This window comes from Thermobia domestica, chromosome 17 (assembly GCF_964235325.1).
Source record: "Thermobia domestica chromosome 17, izTheDome1.hap1.1, whole genome shotgun sequence".
Taxonomy (NCBI): Eukaryota; Metazoa; Arthropoda; class Insecta; order Zygentoma; family Lepismatidae; genus Thermobia; species Thermobia domestica.
The window spans coordinates 83272338-83293014 of NC_137470.1; the positions used below are offsets into that span (position 1 = coordinate 83272338).

The window sequence follows — 20677 nt, forward strand, 5'->3', positions numbered from 1 at the left end:
AAGGAGATTGTTGTATTTTTCATGTTCTTTATACCAGAGTATATCCTATTTTGATTTGTTTTGAAGAAATACTTGCTAATTTTGAGGTTCAGTAGTGATATAGTAAATATTTCAGTGCCAAACATGGAATATGTAGTTTGTCTCTTGATTTTTTTTCGTGTTAATGTGTAGGTTAAGGGTGGTAGCCGGAAGAGGCGTCAAAGACGACGTGTTATTGGCATGATAGAAAACCACTCAAAATGATATTGGTGAACAAAAAAAAAAGTATAGCAAATGCACTGAAAGAACTATACCACTATTGAAAAAAATAGTCTAAAAATGAAGAAAAATAAGTTCTGGTATAAAGAATTAATGTACATAAAATACTGTCACTTAATATTGGGCCCAAGCTGAATTCTTTCGTCTGGGAGCCATGTTTAAATAGTAAGGTATATAGGGATCTCATGCCTGTCAGATGTCAATTAACAGATTAATAATTTTCTTCTACAACAAGCAAGACTTTATTTTACATGAATTAAAGACCAAAATACAAATTCAGTTTATGCTGTTTGGCAGGAGAACAATTCGACAAGCTTGGAGCCTTATATAAATGACAGCGTTTTTGGTACTAATGTAAAATACAACTTACGGTATAAATGTTAATTTTCCACCCATGTTGTGCAGATGCTGGTCGATTACTCAATGGGATGCTGGTTGGTTGCTGAGATCACACTTGGACCCTCCCTTACCTTTTTATATGGTATAAATTTCGTCATTCAGACCCTGAGGCTCTCAATAACAGCCTTGTTTGTTCACTTAATTACTTTTTACGCTACGTGACTGCCGGAGAACCTCATTAGCCCACGATAAGTCCGACTGTTTATCCAAAATTCTTTTGTAACCTAATTTAAGTACACATAAATTTTTTTACATATAATTACTAGAAAACAATGTTAGTTATTAGACAAAAAACTTTTTTGATATATTCCTTTTTGCAATATGTTGAGCTAACCTCTTTTTCAACTCATGTCATAGTTTCATTACAGTACATAAATGTTTACGTTTCAAAACGTCCCGCTTGCAACGCACGTAGACGCGATATTTTCTTATAAATCTAAAGCTATGTAAACGACACAGTTATATTTATAACAATCAAAATTTCATTAATATTTGAAACAGGGGGGAACCTCCACCTAACCTTAGTCTCAGCATTATATTTACTCCTTGTTTCCATTGTACAAACACTTAATCAAGAAACAGTAAATACCAAAATTTAATTCAATTGTAGTTAGTGGTCACGCCACGTGCTCACCTTTACAAAGCACTGGAGTAGATCCCGTCAAAAGCCATACCTAAATTTCAATATTAGAAAATATTTTCTTATTCAAAATTTTAATAGCACTTCCGGTGGCGTGTATTATACTCTTCTTTCGATAGCTGAAAAACATTTCTTAGGATCGAGCTTAGAGCAGTCAAAAAGTAAAATTAGAACAAACGTTCTTCGAAAAATTAATTTATTGGTCAACGCTCTTATATCCCTAACCATAGAAAACGAACCACCAAACAACCACACAATCTCAAAAATTCGTCCCTTAACATTGACAAAAGACACAGGGAACACACAAAAATTCAAGCAATGCTTACCTTGAAAAATAATGGAATATCTTCCCTACCAATCGGCTCACTCTTTGGGCGGAATTATGACCTTCACGTAGTTCCTTGTAAACCAGCCCATTTATCACAAAACATAACCAGGAAAATCGAGAGAAAGAAGAAAGGCGTTGTCGTCAAACAATAAATTGTGTCGAATGCAAAGTTTGGAACGAAGTGGAGCAATCGATTTTTCATCGATTAAATCACAAATAACCAATTGTCAAAATGATTAACTTTCATACACAATTTTCTTTACCGGAATCTATTATTCACACTTGAATATCACTGACTTTGTTTCACACTCAACTCCACTTTCCGACACTTGCGAAAGAAGAATAAATTCTCACTATTATTTATATCTATAATTTAGTGGCTGATAAATGTATTAATAACTGGACTCCTTTACACGCACTGAACAAAAGTAAAACGAAGTAGTTAATAAATCACGAAAAAACAAACTCGTGTTCGTGAAAGGAATCCGCATTTTCCAGGTTGCCCTACCTTCCATCAGATCTCCTTACACCGGGCCATGCTCTACGTGACTCATCGGCCGACCACACGCTCGCACGAAGGAAGAAGGTAAACAGGGCTGCCGGCTTGAAATACTATTAACGGAGATTCCACTCTTTCTCTCAATCGTAGTAATCGTTACAATTTCTCTATTTCTTAGCTTTAAATTATAGAAACCGTTACAATATTTTTTAACAGTGTCTACTAGTTTTGTTGTTTATATTCAGCTGTTAAGTTTGTAGGCGTTCTGATGATCTTCCAATTCCATTGATTCGGGAGCGGCTTTTATACAGTCTAAAAATAAGAAGCAGGAATCATGCATGTCGTAGATAAGTGATGAAAGTAAAGGAGAAATAAAAGGAAATCTACAAAACAAATATAAAATACATTCCATGTAAGAACAAATTCAATTGCAGTAAATACGTCTTCAGGGAGAGGTCTAATTATTAAGATAACCAACTGACTCGGAAACTATTTCCCTTTCTTGTGAGTTGATATTCAAGTTAGTTATAAATAGATACTTAAAATTTTAATATCAAATTGATTTATACACTTTTTAACTTCTTTGATATTTTACGATTCTTTTACTTTTCTTTATTTAACTTCAAGTACTTCAACAAATTTTCAGATTATGTTACTTTCGTTTTCTTTAGTTTGACAGCATTATTATTTTTACTGTGGAATTTATTATGATCCGAGATGTGTGAGCTAAATCCCCTCTATGTAGTACTGATTGAAAGGTAGTTACTCTTTATAAAGAGTTACTAAAAGCTAGTTTAGCAATTTTTTTCCATTATAGTATAATAGTAAAATGGATGCGTGTATACGTTCAATAAACAATTTCATCGTGACATTGCTGGCTTTGTGTCGAAAACGCATCCATTCTGTCTGCATTGTAGAAATGAATTATAAGGATGTTTCCAATTTTTTCTAACCAAAAAACAAATAACATTTCGTTTTATTTTTTCCTACCTAGCGCTCATATTGTGCTTTTTCTTACAGGGACTACTAACATTTATATTAATATTTTCGGGAAGCATAATAGCTTTAATTGATTTCGCAAGTTTCCTTATTTGGATATTTTATGGTATGGCAATGGTTTCACTGATCATTCTGAGAAGGACGAAGAAAAATGTTCACAGGCCTTATCAGGTACCTAAATTACCAGTTGATTAACGTTGGTCATAGTATTGTTGCAGTTAGGTTCTTTATTAATATTTTCTTTGCATGAAATTTTACAATTTACCTACAATTTACCATTTATTCAATAATAGTTGCTCTATTAGCCTAGAAAGAATAACATCTTGAAACAAATTTGTCGGTATGTATTTCTATATTTATTGATGTAAGTAAATACTCCTCTCGAAATGTGAGACATTATTTGATACTAAATCAAAATGCAATGACTCCGTTTATGAAATCAGATACCGATAGAATTTTAAATGATTTTCACTTAACTCTCATGGACTTGGACGACTTCTTGGTCAGACAAAGGAAGGATCACGACACACTAGTTTCTTCCAATACTAGTTTCTAGTATATCCAACGTAGTACGTCCATTCAAAATGTATCACATACAGAAGTTGATTCTATAAGGTAAGTTAAATTCTTTAAACTAGTATCACTTTACTTTTGGAAGTAAGTTCCGCAGGAGGGTTCGATGAGGAAAATTTGATGACACTGCTGTATGCTTTTCACACAAAACACTATATCTATACCAATCGTGAAGCGTGGGATATTGTTAACTATCACGTGCACGAATAGTAATGAACTTACGTCGCTACTACGAAGGAAGGCACGACGAACATTTACCCAAGTTTCATGAGATCAACACGCCGCAACAGCTCAACGTAGTGGAATATCTCATTGCTGGAACGTTGCTTCATCAACACTTTTATCCCGTGCACCAATAGGTGTGCAGTGAGCTGCAAATCCAGTAGAACGGCTCCTCCAACTATCCATCTCTGATTGTGCATCTTCATTTGCACATTTGGGCTTAAATTAAGTCTATAGTCTGTACTAGGAGGATATGGGAATTTTTATCCGCAAGCGCGCTATGCTCTGACGCTATAGACTTAATTTAAGCCCAAATGTGCAAATGAAGATGCACAATCAGAGATGGATAGTCGTATAGGATTCCTCTATACGACATCTTGTTGCGTGATTCGAAATTAGCGAAAACCTCTTTCCACCTCTTTCCAAAATTCCTTTTTCGAATTGTCATTAATGATAAAGGGGAGCTTTTATGCACAATGCACAATAGAGAGACCTTCCGTCCTCCGCATACGAAATATAATAATAAAGAGCAGTAATAGGGTATGTGGGTTTTAGAAGCATTCAAATTTAAGCGAAAAAATTTTTGAAGGATGGGATACAAATTGAATTCTGTCACTTCGCAATTAGCTGAAATACAACAGATGATATAATGCGTCTTTACACAGACTCTAATTTGCATATAGATCTGGTTTTTACAAATCAGAAAAAAATAAAACTTATTTTTCTTATTTCTACAATTTTTCTTGTGAAGGTAATGCTTCTCATATACAAAGGAGCCATGTTGGAACTTTTTTCCCACCTTTATGATTCCTTGATATTCATAGAAACGCTTTTCCGTCAGAAACCTTCAGTGGGATTTCATTAAGAATTGCTGACGTATAGAGGAAAATATGGTTGATAAACATTTGTATTCGGTAATGTGTAAAAAACACCAAGATTAGAACAATGAAGTAAGAAAAACCAGTGTTTCCCTTTTCTTTTAAATAAATTAAGTCTTCACTGATTAACTTCAGAAAACCAATAACAGCAAACTTACTTTCGTAATATTTAATATTTATTTGGTAGAGAGAGGAAGAGGATGAGACAGGAGAAAACAGGATGAGAGAAAACTAGTCTATGATTGATTAGTTGAATATTACAAAGGTACTTCTTGTGATTGCTAGAACTTTATAGTTTCTAGCTGAGCTATCCTAGGAATCTGCTTTCAATAACGGAAATCATAAGGAATTACAAGTGCAAATAGCAACATGATTAATCAGTCTTTGTTTTACTAAGTCCTATTTTAATGATTATCCAATATTTTTAAATAAACTTCCATGAACTGAGACGAAAGAAGATTCATAGAAACATGAGTTAGAAATGCATATACTACAACCAATTATCTCTTGAACTTCATAGATATTCAAATATATTTTAAAAATTAAATTGTTACGTTTCTTAATTTTAAATGTTTTTCTTACCTGTTTTGGGAAACGATAAAAAGTAATCAGCTCACAATTGAAGCTGCTAGAGAATAAAGGTGGTATCTGACAAACAGTACATTTAGGGAAAATTGACTTTCGCAACTTTGTCCGTTAACATATTCCTTCATCGATTTTAAACAGCTGCATTCAGATGAGAACTCATTAAATAATGTTGCATAGCATGAACTGCCAGAGTGCAACGTTTCAAAGATGTAACATAACACCCTTATTCTATATGCACATCAATTTTTAATTTAAGAATATTAGTGGCACTTTGGTGTAATGATATATGAGGAACGTTTCCAGTCCTTGTTCCTTACATGTCTTCCAGTAGGCTCCAATTCAACATGAATTTCCATCTAAAAGTTTTGAGTTGACTCTTCCCTTCAGTCCCCAAGAATCACACACTTATCACAGAAAATTATAACAATAGGCCACCAGAGTACATAAACACTGGAATTCCTATAAGAAAATAAATATTCAGTGGACATTGAAAGGTAATAACATTCTAGAAATGAATACTAGCGTAAACAGATTGCTATAAATAATCTCAAACGACACTACAACCATATAAAATCTAGAACGGGAATTCTGTTAGCCATACCTTCGTTCACAGCAATGTTATCTGTATCACATGTAGAGTTATGAACCGATTATCCTACCCTTTCTACAGCTGAATCATAAGTTTCCTACCGTTACCACAGTTTTGGGGATATGAAACGGGCAATATATAGGAAAGTGTATCTCACAAGAGCTTACAATACTAATAAACAACGGCTGGAAATGTAAAATTGAATCCATGATTTTATATATTGCACGTAGTCATCTGGCGGCCTCAGTATTTTAGCATGTGTGAATCTTCCACTGATACTATGAAAATGAAAAGGAAAACAGAGTTAGGTGTTCTAGTTAACTCTATTAGTTTGCAAAACATAAAGGAATTCTTTGTGAAAGTCTTTATGGATGAACTTTACCAATATACGAACTATGTATCTGTTTTCCTAAAAAAATTGCTGTTGATGTTTTATGCTGTAATTGACTAAAAGAAAACTCAGATTAAACATGAAAACAGTTGTCAAATATGTAACTCAAAGACATTTTGCTCGGAATCATTGCCAAGTACCCGAGTGCAATTTCAGTCAACGCAGTTTTAAAATGTATATACAAAAGAAATTAAAATTATATTTTCGTTTTCACTACTATGTATAAACCCATTTTTAATAATTTTTATTTTTTTAATTTTAGCTTTCGCTGAAATATTTTTTTTTTTGCAATATTGTACCTTATGTTCTCTCTCTTTAACCATAAAAGCAGGACATTCCCGTGACAAACAGACATTAAAAGCTATTCATGTCAGTGATCTAATACACGTAACTATAACTTGGTTAAATAGGAATACTTGAAACCAAACTAACATTCAATTTAAATAGTTTGTTTACCACATAAAAATATTATTTCCTAAAATAAACAACTGAGATGTAAATTCTTTAAAATTTTAATCATACTTAAAATACGTCATGCAATAATGTAGTATTCAGCACTAAGGTACACTCCGCATCAAGAAAATTGCGACAGCTAACGCCGTGCAGTTAGGCCACCCAATATACACCCTCTTATTCCATAGTCGTGTCAGGTAAAGAAAATCTCTCTCTCTCTCTCTCTCTCCTCCTTTCTTCTCGCCCATACTAAAATTAGCTAACAACATGAGAGCAATTTTAATTTCAAACTACGCATGTATTAGCTTCGATAAAATTAAATAATAAAACCGAGACGAAACAAGATTCATAAGTTGATGTAGGGAGAAACAGAAACACAAAATGTAAAGTAGAAACCAATGAATGTACACAGAGACTCAAAAGTGAAGCAGAGAGAGAGAGAGGACAGAAGAAGAAAAGAAAAAGAAAAGGGAGAACAGATAAAACCATGGAATTCAAACGTAGTACCAAAAGACATTATAAAGTTCAGTTTCCAGAAATCCAATAGTAATATACAAATAGCGTTTGTTTTCACATATTTTATCAGAACTTTTCGAATATATAGAGGATTCTTCAAACATTCATTATGTCACTTCCATAAAGGATAGCATACTCAATTTCCAGTAGAACTGTAAAACTCCGAGACACATCAAGGATAATGTCAAAAGTTTAACACACATGCTTTGTTTCGCGTGGTTCGATTGCAAATTCGGTAGCGTTCATTGGACGTACTGATCCAGAAACACATTCTAATATACCAAGTAGATAACGTTGTTAATATCCTCCATTTCGGACGTCTAATACAAACTGAACAAAAAAAACGAGACGAAAAGAAAAGAAAAAGAAAGAAAGAAAGAAAGAGTAAATTGAAGAGTGCTATTTTACTGCTAAATTTCTATTAGAAATACCCTATATTAAAAGTCCAAACTGTATCGTAATGAAAAGTTACAAATGTTCCAAAGCAAAAGTTTATGCTCCTCATAGGTGTAACATTTTTCAAGATTCAACGTGAATAAAAGACATTGAATTATAGAATGGAAACAAATTTTGTGTCGAACAGGTATAAATAAAATTCTGTTTTCAAATAACCAAAGAGGTTACCAATTTCTAGTATTTCCCAAGATTAATCTGTTCCGAATATCCAGTATTGATTTAATCTCTTCCGGATATAACGTAATTTGCACAGATAAAATGAACACGCTAAGAGCTCAAACGAATCGTCGTGTCAGTCGCATGATGTAGATCACCACTGGGTCGAGGATTCAAATCCGTAGTGACCCGGTAATTCGACTGAGACTTTGTAACGCAGAGGATAAAAAAGAGGTTTTACTTATTCACTTGCGTTTAAACAGTATTTCTCTCAGAGCTGACCAGGACTGGGGATGTTATACCAAGAGCATGAAAAAACGACGCCGAAGTTTCCAGTTAATTAGATTCTCAAGACCAGGTATATCGATCTCTTGCTCCGCTTTAACTTTGGAACATGAACTGCGTGTGTGCGTGTGAGAGAGAGAGGGAGAGAAATGAAACATGCAAAGACAGAATAGCGAAGAGTCAACAAATAGTGAGAGGGAGGGGAGAAAAATATAAATATGAAACATACTTATCATTGCAGTGTATGATGTAGAACACACACACACACTGTTTACTCGAATTATCGCCAGTGATGCTTTGTAAGTTCTCCATCAGAAGATAAATTTCTGTTTGCAGCCATTATTTTATGCGAAAAATCTTACTACCTGATAGGGAATCGAACCAAGATCTTCCATTTCCAAGTCTAGCACGCTACCACTACACCACCGATTGCTTTACCCAAACTTTGTTTAACAAATGTAGTGTTTCTTTCTGAGAACGATAACACGAAAAACGTATACTGCAGATCAATGATGTCTTTGGAATGTGCTGGTACTTCACTTGCCCTTTCCCGACTAACATTCGTAAAACGTTTCTATCATGATACAGGTGAGTGCTTCCACATTCTTCGGTATTGCTTATCCAGTCTATTCTTCAGAATTACTTTGTAAAATAATTAACTTGGCGTGAACAGGATTTGAACCTATCTTAAATAGCTGTATTATTCATAAGGCCATTACGTCACACTTACACTATCGGGTAACCTCGAATTACGAGCCAACTATTACTTACTTCATCCCTGATCTTTGTAACGAACCAAGGTACAAAACGAAATTCATTTATTCGACGGCCTACAGAGATATTAATGCCCACTAATAAAGAAAAAACATACAATCCTGGAAAAATTATAACCGCCACCAGATTATAGAAGTATTTTTTGTGGATGCTCTGTATATTTGTTAAAGGCAGTGACTACTTCCCGATTTATACTTTGTTCTGCGACACAAATAAGTTCTTTCTTTGGTGGGAATTGCTTCTTTCTCGCTCAATTGAACAAAGGACTCTTTCGTCGTTTTTCATATATATATCCGAAACGTTATTTTGTGGTGAGAACGTTTCAGTGAGCGACGAACCTTCTCAGTGTTTTTCCGTGACTTATTAATATGTACAGTATATATTCTACAGTTATTTGGAACTGAATTAAGTGCTTTCTTTAATCCTTTATGGAAATACTGCGATTTGCAGGAACATCAGGTGCAGAAGCGACTGAATGGCACCAGCCACATGGCTTAAGCAGTTCGTTATCTGTACTTTCACACGCCCGAGTTTTCGCAATGTCTTGTGGCCAGTATACTAAAATTGCCGTCAACTCTTTTTTATGATCTATTTGCATGTATAGCCACGAACGTTAGAAAGTAGAGGTTGGATATTTAAGAAATGATAGCTTTCTCCAGTAGCAGCTTAGTTTCACTGTATGTCTGGTAGTTGGTCAACCAACGTGACAGCAAATACATGTCCGAAAACATAACATGCCAGGATACTCCTCCATTTGGAGGAAAAAGTTTTACTATCTGAGAGCATCACTTAGAGAAACAACCACGAGATAAATCTGCAGAAATTCCATTCACGTTAAGTTTAAAGAGATAGGAATTAATGCAAAGGAAACGAAGAGAATAATACGCATCAGGCAGAGACCGAAAAAGTATGGAAAGCTAAACAAAATGAGAAAAGAAAGAAAGAGGGAAAGGAAAGAGCAAAAGACATAGGAATAAAATAAATTTTAACACTTAAGGATAAACAGTCTCCGTCTTTTTCCCTGCCCACTGTATTGTCCTGGTTTTTCTCCCTTCATAGGATAAATCTCTTTCAGTATCAAATGCGAACATCATTTATACTGTTTAATTCCTTGAAAAAATGTTACTCAGTCTAGGCTGAGACTCGAAAACAGAATCCTTAGAACGACAGTCACAAACGGTCCCACTTATCTACACATGGTATATATATATATATATATATATATATATATATATATATAATCGGATTGGTTATAGATTAAATGAGTTATTTCCTAAATTTACGAAACGGGTCTTGAAGGAGGTCGTCGCAACATTAATGGCATCTCGTAGCGTTGTTACGCAACACCAAAACCAGAACTCACAAGTTGTGGCGTGGATAAGTCTGTAATGTGTCTCCTCTTGAGTGGGCAGCGCGTGTTCGAGTCTCGAGTGCACCGATTACTTTTGCTTTCAAAATACATTTCTATATTTTTATATATGTTATTAATAATTGGTTTCTTGCATTTCTTGTATATTATTTTAAAATAATGGATGTTGAGTAAAGTCAGGAAGGTTAAAACACATACGTGTATACGAGTGCTTTATCCGTATGTGCAGTCTAGAGATGGGGCGGGTCACTGGGTCACGGATCAACAGAACGTTACCCACTGCGACCCACCACCCACCGGGACGCACTCTGACCCACCAGTCCACTCTGACTTAACAACGCATTACGACCGACCTACCCATTCTGCTCAGTGCATTGTAGATAGCTTCTGAACACTGTTGAATTTGTATACGTTTTACTTTCAAGGCATACTTTTTCTTCTTTTTCCATTTGTTTCTATTGAAAAAAGAACTTCAGTTAATTTTAGATATTGATATTTTCAATTGTTATAATAGCAATAGGACTTATTAGTTAGCTTTGAGACGCAGCCTGTGATTTTTTAGAGGAGCTAACTACTGGGGAAAAAGTTTGAATCATGTGTAATATATGAATTATTATATAAAAAATTCAATGTAACTATGGGCGTGATCATCACATCCAAATTGCGAAGTCAAATGAAATGATTTTTTGGTATATAGTTAGGCCCCAATCCCAACTGGCAAGTTATCATACGCATATCGGTTTCATTATATTACATATTCTAAGGTGGTCCGAATTTTTGCGAAAAATTTGGTATCTCACAAGCCGTTCAACTTGGAGAGCAGAAATTAGGTATATTAATTCTTTATTATAAATAAACAGATCATGTCCTAGCATTTTTTTAAATTCTCTTTTATTGAGGGGGAATTTTCTGTATACTGCCGAAGACAAGATTTTGATCAGGTAATAGCGACTGCTTTGAAACAAATGCAGAGTATGAGAATTAAGTCTGTAGTTTGGCGTGGAGAAGAAAGAAACTTGTGAATCAAAGGTTCAAGAACAAGTCATGCTATTCGATCAGACAGACAATCGCGATATCACTTTGACATATTCACCACGCATTTGGAACTTGCCTCCTCCCCCTTCAAAGCTGATATTTGAAGACGATGAAAGATCAGCACACATTTTAAACCAATATATTTATATACCTAGTTCCACCTTCCGCTTACAGCACACATGTTCATAAATGTAACATTATAAAAATCCGACTGAAGCTAAATGCTACATACAGTATAGTAAAAAACAAATCATTTCAACCAAATCATCCATTTTAATGTGAACACAAGACATACAAGCTCGATGTCATCATTCTTAAATGAACAAAAGTTATAGAAATTGACCCCCTTCCTCACTTCATATCGAAATTTATCAAAATGCTTAGATACGTGCTTACTCGTTTTTAATAAAGATTTTATATACCGTACTTTGCACAAAATATGAAAAGAGTTTCACAGTACTCTGTCGGCAAAACCATGAACAGAAAAGAGGAAGTTTCAACTGGCACCGTAACATAGAAATCTAACTGTATTTTGGCTATAATGTTGGCGGTTAACATCATTTTTAATTACCGAGAGGTTCATTGTTGTAGAGGTATGGAAAGCAGTCACTGTAAAGGCAGCCAAAATTTGAAACATATCACGTACAAGATTTTCCGTCAAAGTTAAGTCAGTTTCGTAGAATACTACTGTGTATAATGGAACTTCGATTCAGTAGTTGAAATTGAAATCTGAAACGTTTTGAAATCCTAAAAAGTAAAACTGGGAGAAGTCAGTTTCAGTCTACTTGGTGTTGCTTTGCACCGGTCCAAAATACCGCTTAGATAGGAAATAATTACTACTGGAACCTTCTGTATTCTAAATTTAGGTAAACTTCGTATTTCCGAAGATGCTGGAATGAATTTCTCGTTGAAAAATGTGCCGGATCCAGAAAAGTAGTTTGAGACAGGCTTCATTCACTAAGACTTCGTTTTTTTCTTTTTTTTAGAAATGACTAGACTTTTTGTGGGGCCTGTAGGTTATACGCATAGGAATGACTAACATTAGAATTTTTAAAAAAGAAATCATGCAATTTCGGTGGATTTCAGCTTGAAAGTCCCAAATCCCGTAAATCTCCCACTAATTATGGTTAGGTTAATATTCTAGGACATAAGGAACAACCAAGGCAAATCAGTTCACGGGAATTTTTTTGTGTTCCTGAGTTTGCATTTTTGTGAGACATATACTAAACTATTAGAATGCGGTTCCTGTGCCGGTAGCAGAAAATACATAATTTTCTTTACAAATATCAATAATTTAAACTAAGTACTAATACCAGTAGCATCATTCTAAAATCAATATTTGCAGACTCCATGCAGTTTTGTGTAGAAAGTAAAATGTATAAATACCGAAGGGAAAACATTGCACAGAAACGTTATGTTCATATGTCGGACATACTTTTTTGTATGTTGTGCAAACTAACCCCAGCTATGGGGTTACTTTGCACCAAAGTTTATATTTCAATAACTATGGTTAAACTGAATGTTTACTAATGAACTTGCACTAATTTTTCCCTTGTATACCGAGCTATTATATGTTTAAAATACAGTGTTCTAAATCATTACGTTTGTAAGTTACATGCGATTTTCCTTCAAATGGCTTAAATCTTGTGCAAAGTACGGTACTAAGTTTCATCTCTTAGTCTTACAGTACTAAGTTTCATCTCACTAACGCGAAGTACTCTATTTGTTATGTATTTTTAACCCTGTCTTCTCTATTAGGATACGCATTTTAACAAATATGACGTGACAACAACTCAGTTTCAGGCAGGTGTTGACTATGTTAAAAACTTCACACAGAACGGTTCAACCATTTCCTGTACCTTAAACAATGTCTTTTTCCTTTGTATAATAGAGACGTACCCTCGTGCGCAAGAAAAATATCCGCGTATACTGTAACCCACAATTTTTTAATTATTCCACTTTCCTTACGTTTAAGTGTAAAATTCAGTTGTTAGTAAGTGGAGACAATAGAAAGCAATCCATCCAAGAAGATATTTCCAAAAAAGATGATAAAATGCTAAAAATATAAGCAAAAAACAAAATTGTGCTCAGTTTTGTGTACACTGGCAATAATGCATTCGAGAGAATTTTGCAGTAACAGAGCACGACTGCAGAGGGAATTTCATGATTGGTAGTATAATAGTATACAGAAGCTGAATCAAGGAACTAGAAAGTGGAGTAAAATATTGCATTTATTTTTTCAAAACCTAGAGTGTAAGTTGCCTGCCAAATATAAATTAGCTTTTGTAACCAAAATGTTGTACGGTAATATAGAAACAAAGATGAAAAGTGTTTTCTTAAATTTGGAAGTTTCATGCTCTATAGCCCTGAGCATTTATTTGTTAACTGGCGGACTGGGAGATCTTATACTATTTTGAAACCAGGTCGAATCCCATCCCATGCCATCCATTTTATTTTTTTTTACAAAACATTATACAAACTGTATAATTTTTATGTTAATAGGAACCGAAACAATATAATAAGTAAATAGCATTTTGTTTTTTCTAATGACGTATTTATTAGAATTAGTGTACTATAAGTAATAGCGATTGTTCTCACTTTATGGTATGGTATGCCTATTCCTCCCCTCTCCGTTTTTGCACAGCAGAAGAAACTTCAACTCATTTCGAGTGTGTCTGCAAGTCAGGAACAGAAAAAAAAATCCGCTACCTGCAGCCTTACAGTCACAGCGAATGAAGGAGAATGGCTCGTTGTCATAAAAAAAGCTGATGTTGAATTTCTGTTCTTGTGTTTGTGCGTGTGTGTGTTTCTTTGTAGAGTATTGTTCATATTTTTATGTTTGTTGTTCATATTTCATAAATAAATGTTACATAAATAACCTAGCTATGTGATATAATTCCCTAATCCTGAAAATCTAGAAGTGGTACATTACTTTTCACAGTAAGTTTTACCCTGCGATTTTCTCAAGAACGACTCAGGCGATTGCGTTCGTATTTCATAAATAAATGTTTTAAGAAAACGCTAACAATATATAATAGCTCGTTTGTCCTGAAAACATCCACAAGGGATAATTTATTCTTGGGGTGACGTTTTTCATGATATTCTCAGAAATTACTGAGACACTTTTGCTTATAGTTCACATACAATTATATCCTTAGTAATTCTAATATATGGCTTAAGTTATTTCTAACGGAAATATGACCAATGGGTACTTTACTTTTGGGCCTAAAGTTTCTTCTAACGAAGTTTTCTAAAACACATTATTTTATTAGCAATTTCCCAAATAAATGTTTCAATAATAGCTGCAGCCTAACATAAGTCAGTGTAAGAAATTCGAGCGAGAAAGTACAGTGTGTTTGTTTCGTACCCTTTCTTAAATATATTTTTAAGTGTTTCCTAATCAATATTTTCCGAACAAAATCGAAACTTTTTTAAATGTGCCTTGTTGTGGTCAAATGGTTCAAGTGCATTGATTCTGGATTTGATTTCCATGAGAGCTAGTGTATTTTTGTCCAAGAGATGTGACACGTCGGTGCAAAGAGAGAAGTGTTTAAATAAGCCTGACCAAGCTAATCAATAATACAAAGAAATGATACAACGTTACGAAATTATCGAAGAAACGTTCTTAATATTATTTAGGTGCAACTGAAATGTCCTTACGATGATTATCAATTCCAAAGGTAAAAACTTGAAAAATGCAATGCTAGGTTAATCAGTGGCCTTTAGATAAAGCTATCCTACGAAGAAGTTATTGAGATATCAAAAAATGTTGTAATCGCTGGCATACATATAAAAGAATACACAGGGTGTGAAAAAGTTTAAAACTGCAAATCATGGAAATAGTCTGCAACTTCGTTTGAGGGCGAGTATTGAAGTCCGTAGGCCTACATAGGTTAACATTAAAATGAACATTACAACACAATACCTGTTTAATATTGATAGGGGCTTGCTGACAGGTTTGAACGGTATTTGAGGGGGTTTGATATTGTAAAGAAACCGATCCTTGCGAACTACTGAGCCTTCCCTACTGTACACTGTAAGTTAAATTCGTCCTTATTAAAACTATATTTCTTTAAATTTAAAACGGTTGAACGTCATCATCTGTGCATCACGGATAGCAATCCGCCAGTAATTCTGTCTTTCCACCCGGCGGGAGCTCATGTTGTTTCATGTTAATCACTAGGTCCACGTTTCATATAGCCTAGCTGCTGAAAGGGAAAATAAACTCAAAATCAAATAACACACCATTTTTCGCCTTTGTTTTAGCCCTTAAGTGTCTTTGTTCATGAGCTCCTTCGTGGCTAAGAGAATAGCGTACGCGCCTTTGGCGTGGGAAACTCGGCGCGAGCCCACGTGGTTCGGAGTCCACGTTAATCAGTAGGTCGACATCTCATATAGCTTCGTTGCTGAAAGAGATGTTAAACTCAAACTCAATGTCTTCTTCATAAATTTGTTTGTGTGTGGTTTTGCATATACGTGGCGTAAACATTAAATTTTGATTTCTAGGCCATATGTATCTAATTTCATACACAGCTATAGAACGAACACAACAAACTTGGAATGTACTCGTATTGTTTGTGTATAGAAAATCATCACGCTGTGCTGCATGGGAGAGCCGTGCGTATGGAATACCATACACATGGCAATCAACGTGTTAAGAAATGCATAATACTAAATAATAATAATAATAATAATAATAATAATAATAATAATAATAATAATAATAATAATAATAATAATAATAATAATAATAAACAGAAAACGAAACGATCACTTACATAATTTATAAACATAAGTTAACATTTATTAAAACATATAACTGCAATGGAATTAAGTTGCTTCATTCTCTCCCTGAGGGCAACAGCCCTTATTCTGCCAAGGCGTAGAACAGAACTTGTGGCACTCACGACTTTGGGGCAGTATGTGGTCAGAACATCGGATCCCTTTGTTATCAGTCCTAACGTTTTAGACGGATCCAGTTATTCCCGGTAGAATATACAAGCAAATAGACTTTTATGTTACTATTAAAGTGAATAATTATACTCATTCACTCAATGTGATACTTGTGGTTGCTAACTGTATACAGACAGCTGATCCATGAATGAATAGTTGATAATAATAATAATTAATAACAGAAACTCGACAAATAGTCTTGCAAATAATAGGAAAGGCTTGCGTCACACTATTGATTTTGCTGGACACACTAGTGTGGCGCGTTTACCGATTGTGGCACACTGGAATATAGGGTATGGCTTTTTAATTTCTCCCAACGCTTTCAACTGCTTCAATTGAATCGAATCTATAATAATAAGAGATTGAATTTAGTCTTTTTACCCTTCGATTTAGAAATAAGTTTCGCTAGAATTTCATTTTAAAAAAATTATACACTCAGAATTTTATATAGTAGTTTCTTTTATTCGAAATTACATACGTCCTGCATTATTTTTTGATTAAAATTATTTGAAATGAATTCTTTAAGTTTTACGTTCCACGTTGATGCCGGCTAGGTTAAAAGAAACAGTAATGATGAGAAATGAATGAAATGGTCGAATGAAGCAAGTGGGAGAAAACGGGAGAACCCCAAGAAAACCCACGCACACGGTGTTTGTCCAGCATAAAACCCACTTGGGGCGACCAGGAATCAAACCAACGACTCCATGCACCAGAGGTGAACTCTCTACCACTGAAACACAGCGGTCTCTGAAATTATTTAAAGGAGAAAAGGACTACTATATTAAGACTTGATGAAGAACATATTGTTAAAAAATACCAGCTTTTCGTGAAATATTGTTATAGACACGGGCGGATTAAGGCTTTTGGGGGCCTGGAGCCGATTATTTTAAGGGCGCCCTATGTTACGAATAGTTCCAGCGCATAAATTTCCTTTGCTGCCTTCCACTGCCTCATAGGATTATCGATCCACCCAGAACTATGCTGTAACATTTTAATGTGCTCCAAGTTTCTAATAATTAGTTTAGTTACATTCATTATTGACAGTTAAATATTTATAATCATTATTAACAGTTAAATGCTGCTGATAGAAAGACTTAAATCTAACGATACCGCGAGCGTAACGAACCGAAAGAAAATTAGCATAAGTTCGAAGCCTATAATATAATAAGTTGATTGCTATACTTTAGTATTAAACAGAGGGATTTTAAGGGGCCCCCGAGCTTGGAGTCTGGAAGCCTAGGCTCCATTGGCTCCGCTCTTAATCCGCTAATGCTGGTAGATTCAAAGGACCGGGCCGGGGCCGGGCTAAAAATTACGGTCCGTGCAGATTTCTAGCCCCTCTGTATATGCTATCTTTGGAAATACAGTAGAGTTTCGTTTATCCGACATAAAACAGGAAGGCAGAACGCCGGAATTTATGCATGTGTTAAGAAAAGATCTATTAAAAGTCAAACTATAATATAATTTTATGTATTACGTATCTAATAATCATATTTTGTAAGAAATAAATATAATGCAATGAATCAGGGACGAATCGAGCGTGAGATCCTGGAAGCTGTCTCCTTTCAAAACTCAAGCACTTGTTAATAAACCTTTTTCCCTTTTGAGGTTCCTTTATATCAGATTACTATGAGGCAGTGTCCAAACTGTGGGCAATACGTTGTTGTTATAATTCTAAGAAGATGCCGTAATGCCATTGATACCAGCCGGAATTAAAGAACACTTTTAAATGGGATTCCACTTTCGATTCCATTTTGTTTATAACGTTAATGTATTAAAACGGCACACTCATCGCCATTTGCTATTTTTATGTGATATACGTAGCAGTTTTCCTTACCTGTGTCTCAAAAATATTTTTTGATTTCGTTTGTGCTACAATGCAGTTTGTTTAAAGTAAACCGGTTCATAAATGAAAAGTAAGAAAAAGTTTAAGAGAAATACAGAACTGTTGCACTATTGTAATACTAATAATAATAATAATAATTATTATTATTATTATTATTATTATTATTATTATTATTATTATTATTATTATTATTATTATTGATAATTTTGAAACATTAAAATTACGTGCTTAACAGGATTCATGTTGGGCCCCTTCCGAAAAGAAAACGTAGATAAGTGCCTGCACTGAATGATAGACTAATGGCGTAGACGGGCGTGCTAAGTGATAGAGTCCAGAGCATCAAACGCCGACTAAGACCACAACTTACCAGTTCTTCTTGCCGATTGATCCTACTTTTTACCTTCAACGATATTTCGGGTAATACGGTATGTGGAATAAACGAAGGTCAGTAACCCGATGTGAAATATATTTTTTGGAGAAATGTGATAATTTGTGTCCGATTGCCACTTCATCTACATCGCAATGTTATATACAACAGGTTCACCTCACAATTCAGATTCAGTTTACGTAATATGAGTCTCATCTCCCTTCCTTCAGAATAAACCTCAAATCTGCCGACCTCCCAGTGTTAAAGACAATTCTGCTCCTTGATCCTCGACAGTGTTGTTTTTCACTTAAAAATAGTTTGAACATCTCTTAAAAAATACGGGAACGGTCTTAGTCGTCCCCCTCCCCCCCCCCAATGTTGAAGACAGATTTGCGCCGCTAGTTTGAGGCTCCTCGACCCTGAACTTTTTTTTAATATTGTGAAACATTGAAATTAGTTTTATCAGAACAAATACACGAATATAAATTACTCATAGATACGTCGAAAACGAAGACATTAATGTCAAGTAATGTTAACGCGACAAGTAAAGTTCAATGTGACTGCACTGGCTCCAGAGGCTATTGACTGTTGGGAGGAGTGAGTAAGGCGGCACGTTTAGAGGGTTGCAAACAACTAACGAAGTAAAACCCCAAACTGAATTGAAATAGGCCTTCCTGAACGTGTTCAAGATTTCAATATCTACTCACTAAGACTTTTTAAATAGTATTCCGTACAACCTACCTTACTCTCTAAAACCGCGAATCAAGTCAGATAGGCATGTCTACTGCGATAGTGGAGTTAGTAATAGCACACGACAATTATAATGGCAAAGACGGTCTTAAGACAGGTTTAAAATGGCGACGTGATTTTCCTAACTTTCACCAATCGTTCCCAACTCCTAACACACTTATATTAGTATGATAATAGCCCTATAAGAATGTGTTTGACAGGAAAAGTGTAGAACAAAATGGAACTTGGCATATTTCAATTACGACCGTATTTACTATTGTGATTCGACGCTAGTAATAGCGATGCTATGATTGGCTCCCGAGACAATAACAAAGGTGTGATGAAAGAAAATGTTTTGGGCGTCGCGTCGCCAGATCGTGTAGTGGCTTAAAAAATAAAACTACACAAAGGGCACTGAAAGGGATAGGGAAATGTCCTTCTTAGTTGACCATTGAAAAAGTAATTAAATCATGGTATAAGTCGTAAGAGTAATTTTGTGTTTAGTATTCAGCAACATTTTTTTTATCTCTATACTGTTTCAAGTGTTTTTATTCTGTCTGATGAGTTAACCAGTAGGTAAGACGCTCGACTTCTAGCTGGGTAATCCATGTTCAAATCTCGCTGAAGCTAACTTTTTTCTCCCACTACCGTGTATTGCGTTGATTTAACACAAAAAGTGGTAGTCACGCTGGGTCACCGCATTGTGTTGAACATGGGCGGAATTACGAATTGTCTGCTGGGGGGGCAGACCATTAGGTCGGTCTCGGACCTGTGGAATACTTCCTAGACGAGTGTGGAATTAATATGAATAACTCATTTTATTGTCAAAAAGTTGGGGGGCAATGCCCTCCATGCCCCCCATAGCTCCACCCATGGTGTTGAATCAACACACCTATTTTTTACTCTGCAGGACATGTGTTGTAAAAAGTAAGGTTAAGAACACATACAAGTCATCCAGAGCAGGGGTTCGAATTCACAAATACGTGAAGAAATTTCATTTCCTCAGTCAAAATTAAATGTGTTGTAAGGCACCTTTACTATTGACAATAAAATGCAATGGAACCAAAAGTTAAATTTCAATTATAAATGCCGGACTGAAATTACTGTAGGAAATTAAGTAGTGTATACTAGAAACAGCCGAAAAATTAAACATGAAGAAATAATTTAATGAAAACAAGCTAACAAGGCTATCACACTTAATTTTATTTTTGAAAAAAAAAACGAAGAGCAAACGTAACAGTTTCAATGTTCTAACATCTCAATGTGTCATCCGAGTAACATCGAAAACGTTACTTTTCCTTTGTGTATGTTTTAAATTCAAGAACTGTGTTTGCAATTTCGAGACACGAGACGAGACGAGACATTTCACGAGAC

General features: G+C 34.9%; 1 protein-coding gene across 4 annotated transcripts in view; it reads left to right on the plus strand.

Annotated features, from left to right (window-relative positions):
- LOC145673792 (b(0,+)-type amino acid transporter 1-like) overlaps positions 1-20677 on the plus strand; it is a 715231-nt gene that overhangs the window by 652918 nt on the left and 41636 nt on the right. For all 4 annotated transcript variants that reach the window (XM_081743553.1, XM_081743550.1, XM_081743552.1 and 1 more), the window contains one exon: positions 3145-3294. In XM_081743553.1, coding sequence (XP_081599679.1) covers positions 3145-3294 — 150 coding nt within the window. The remainder of the gene's footprint in view (positions 1-3144; positions 3295-20677) is intronic.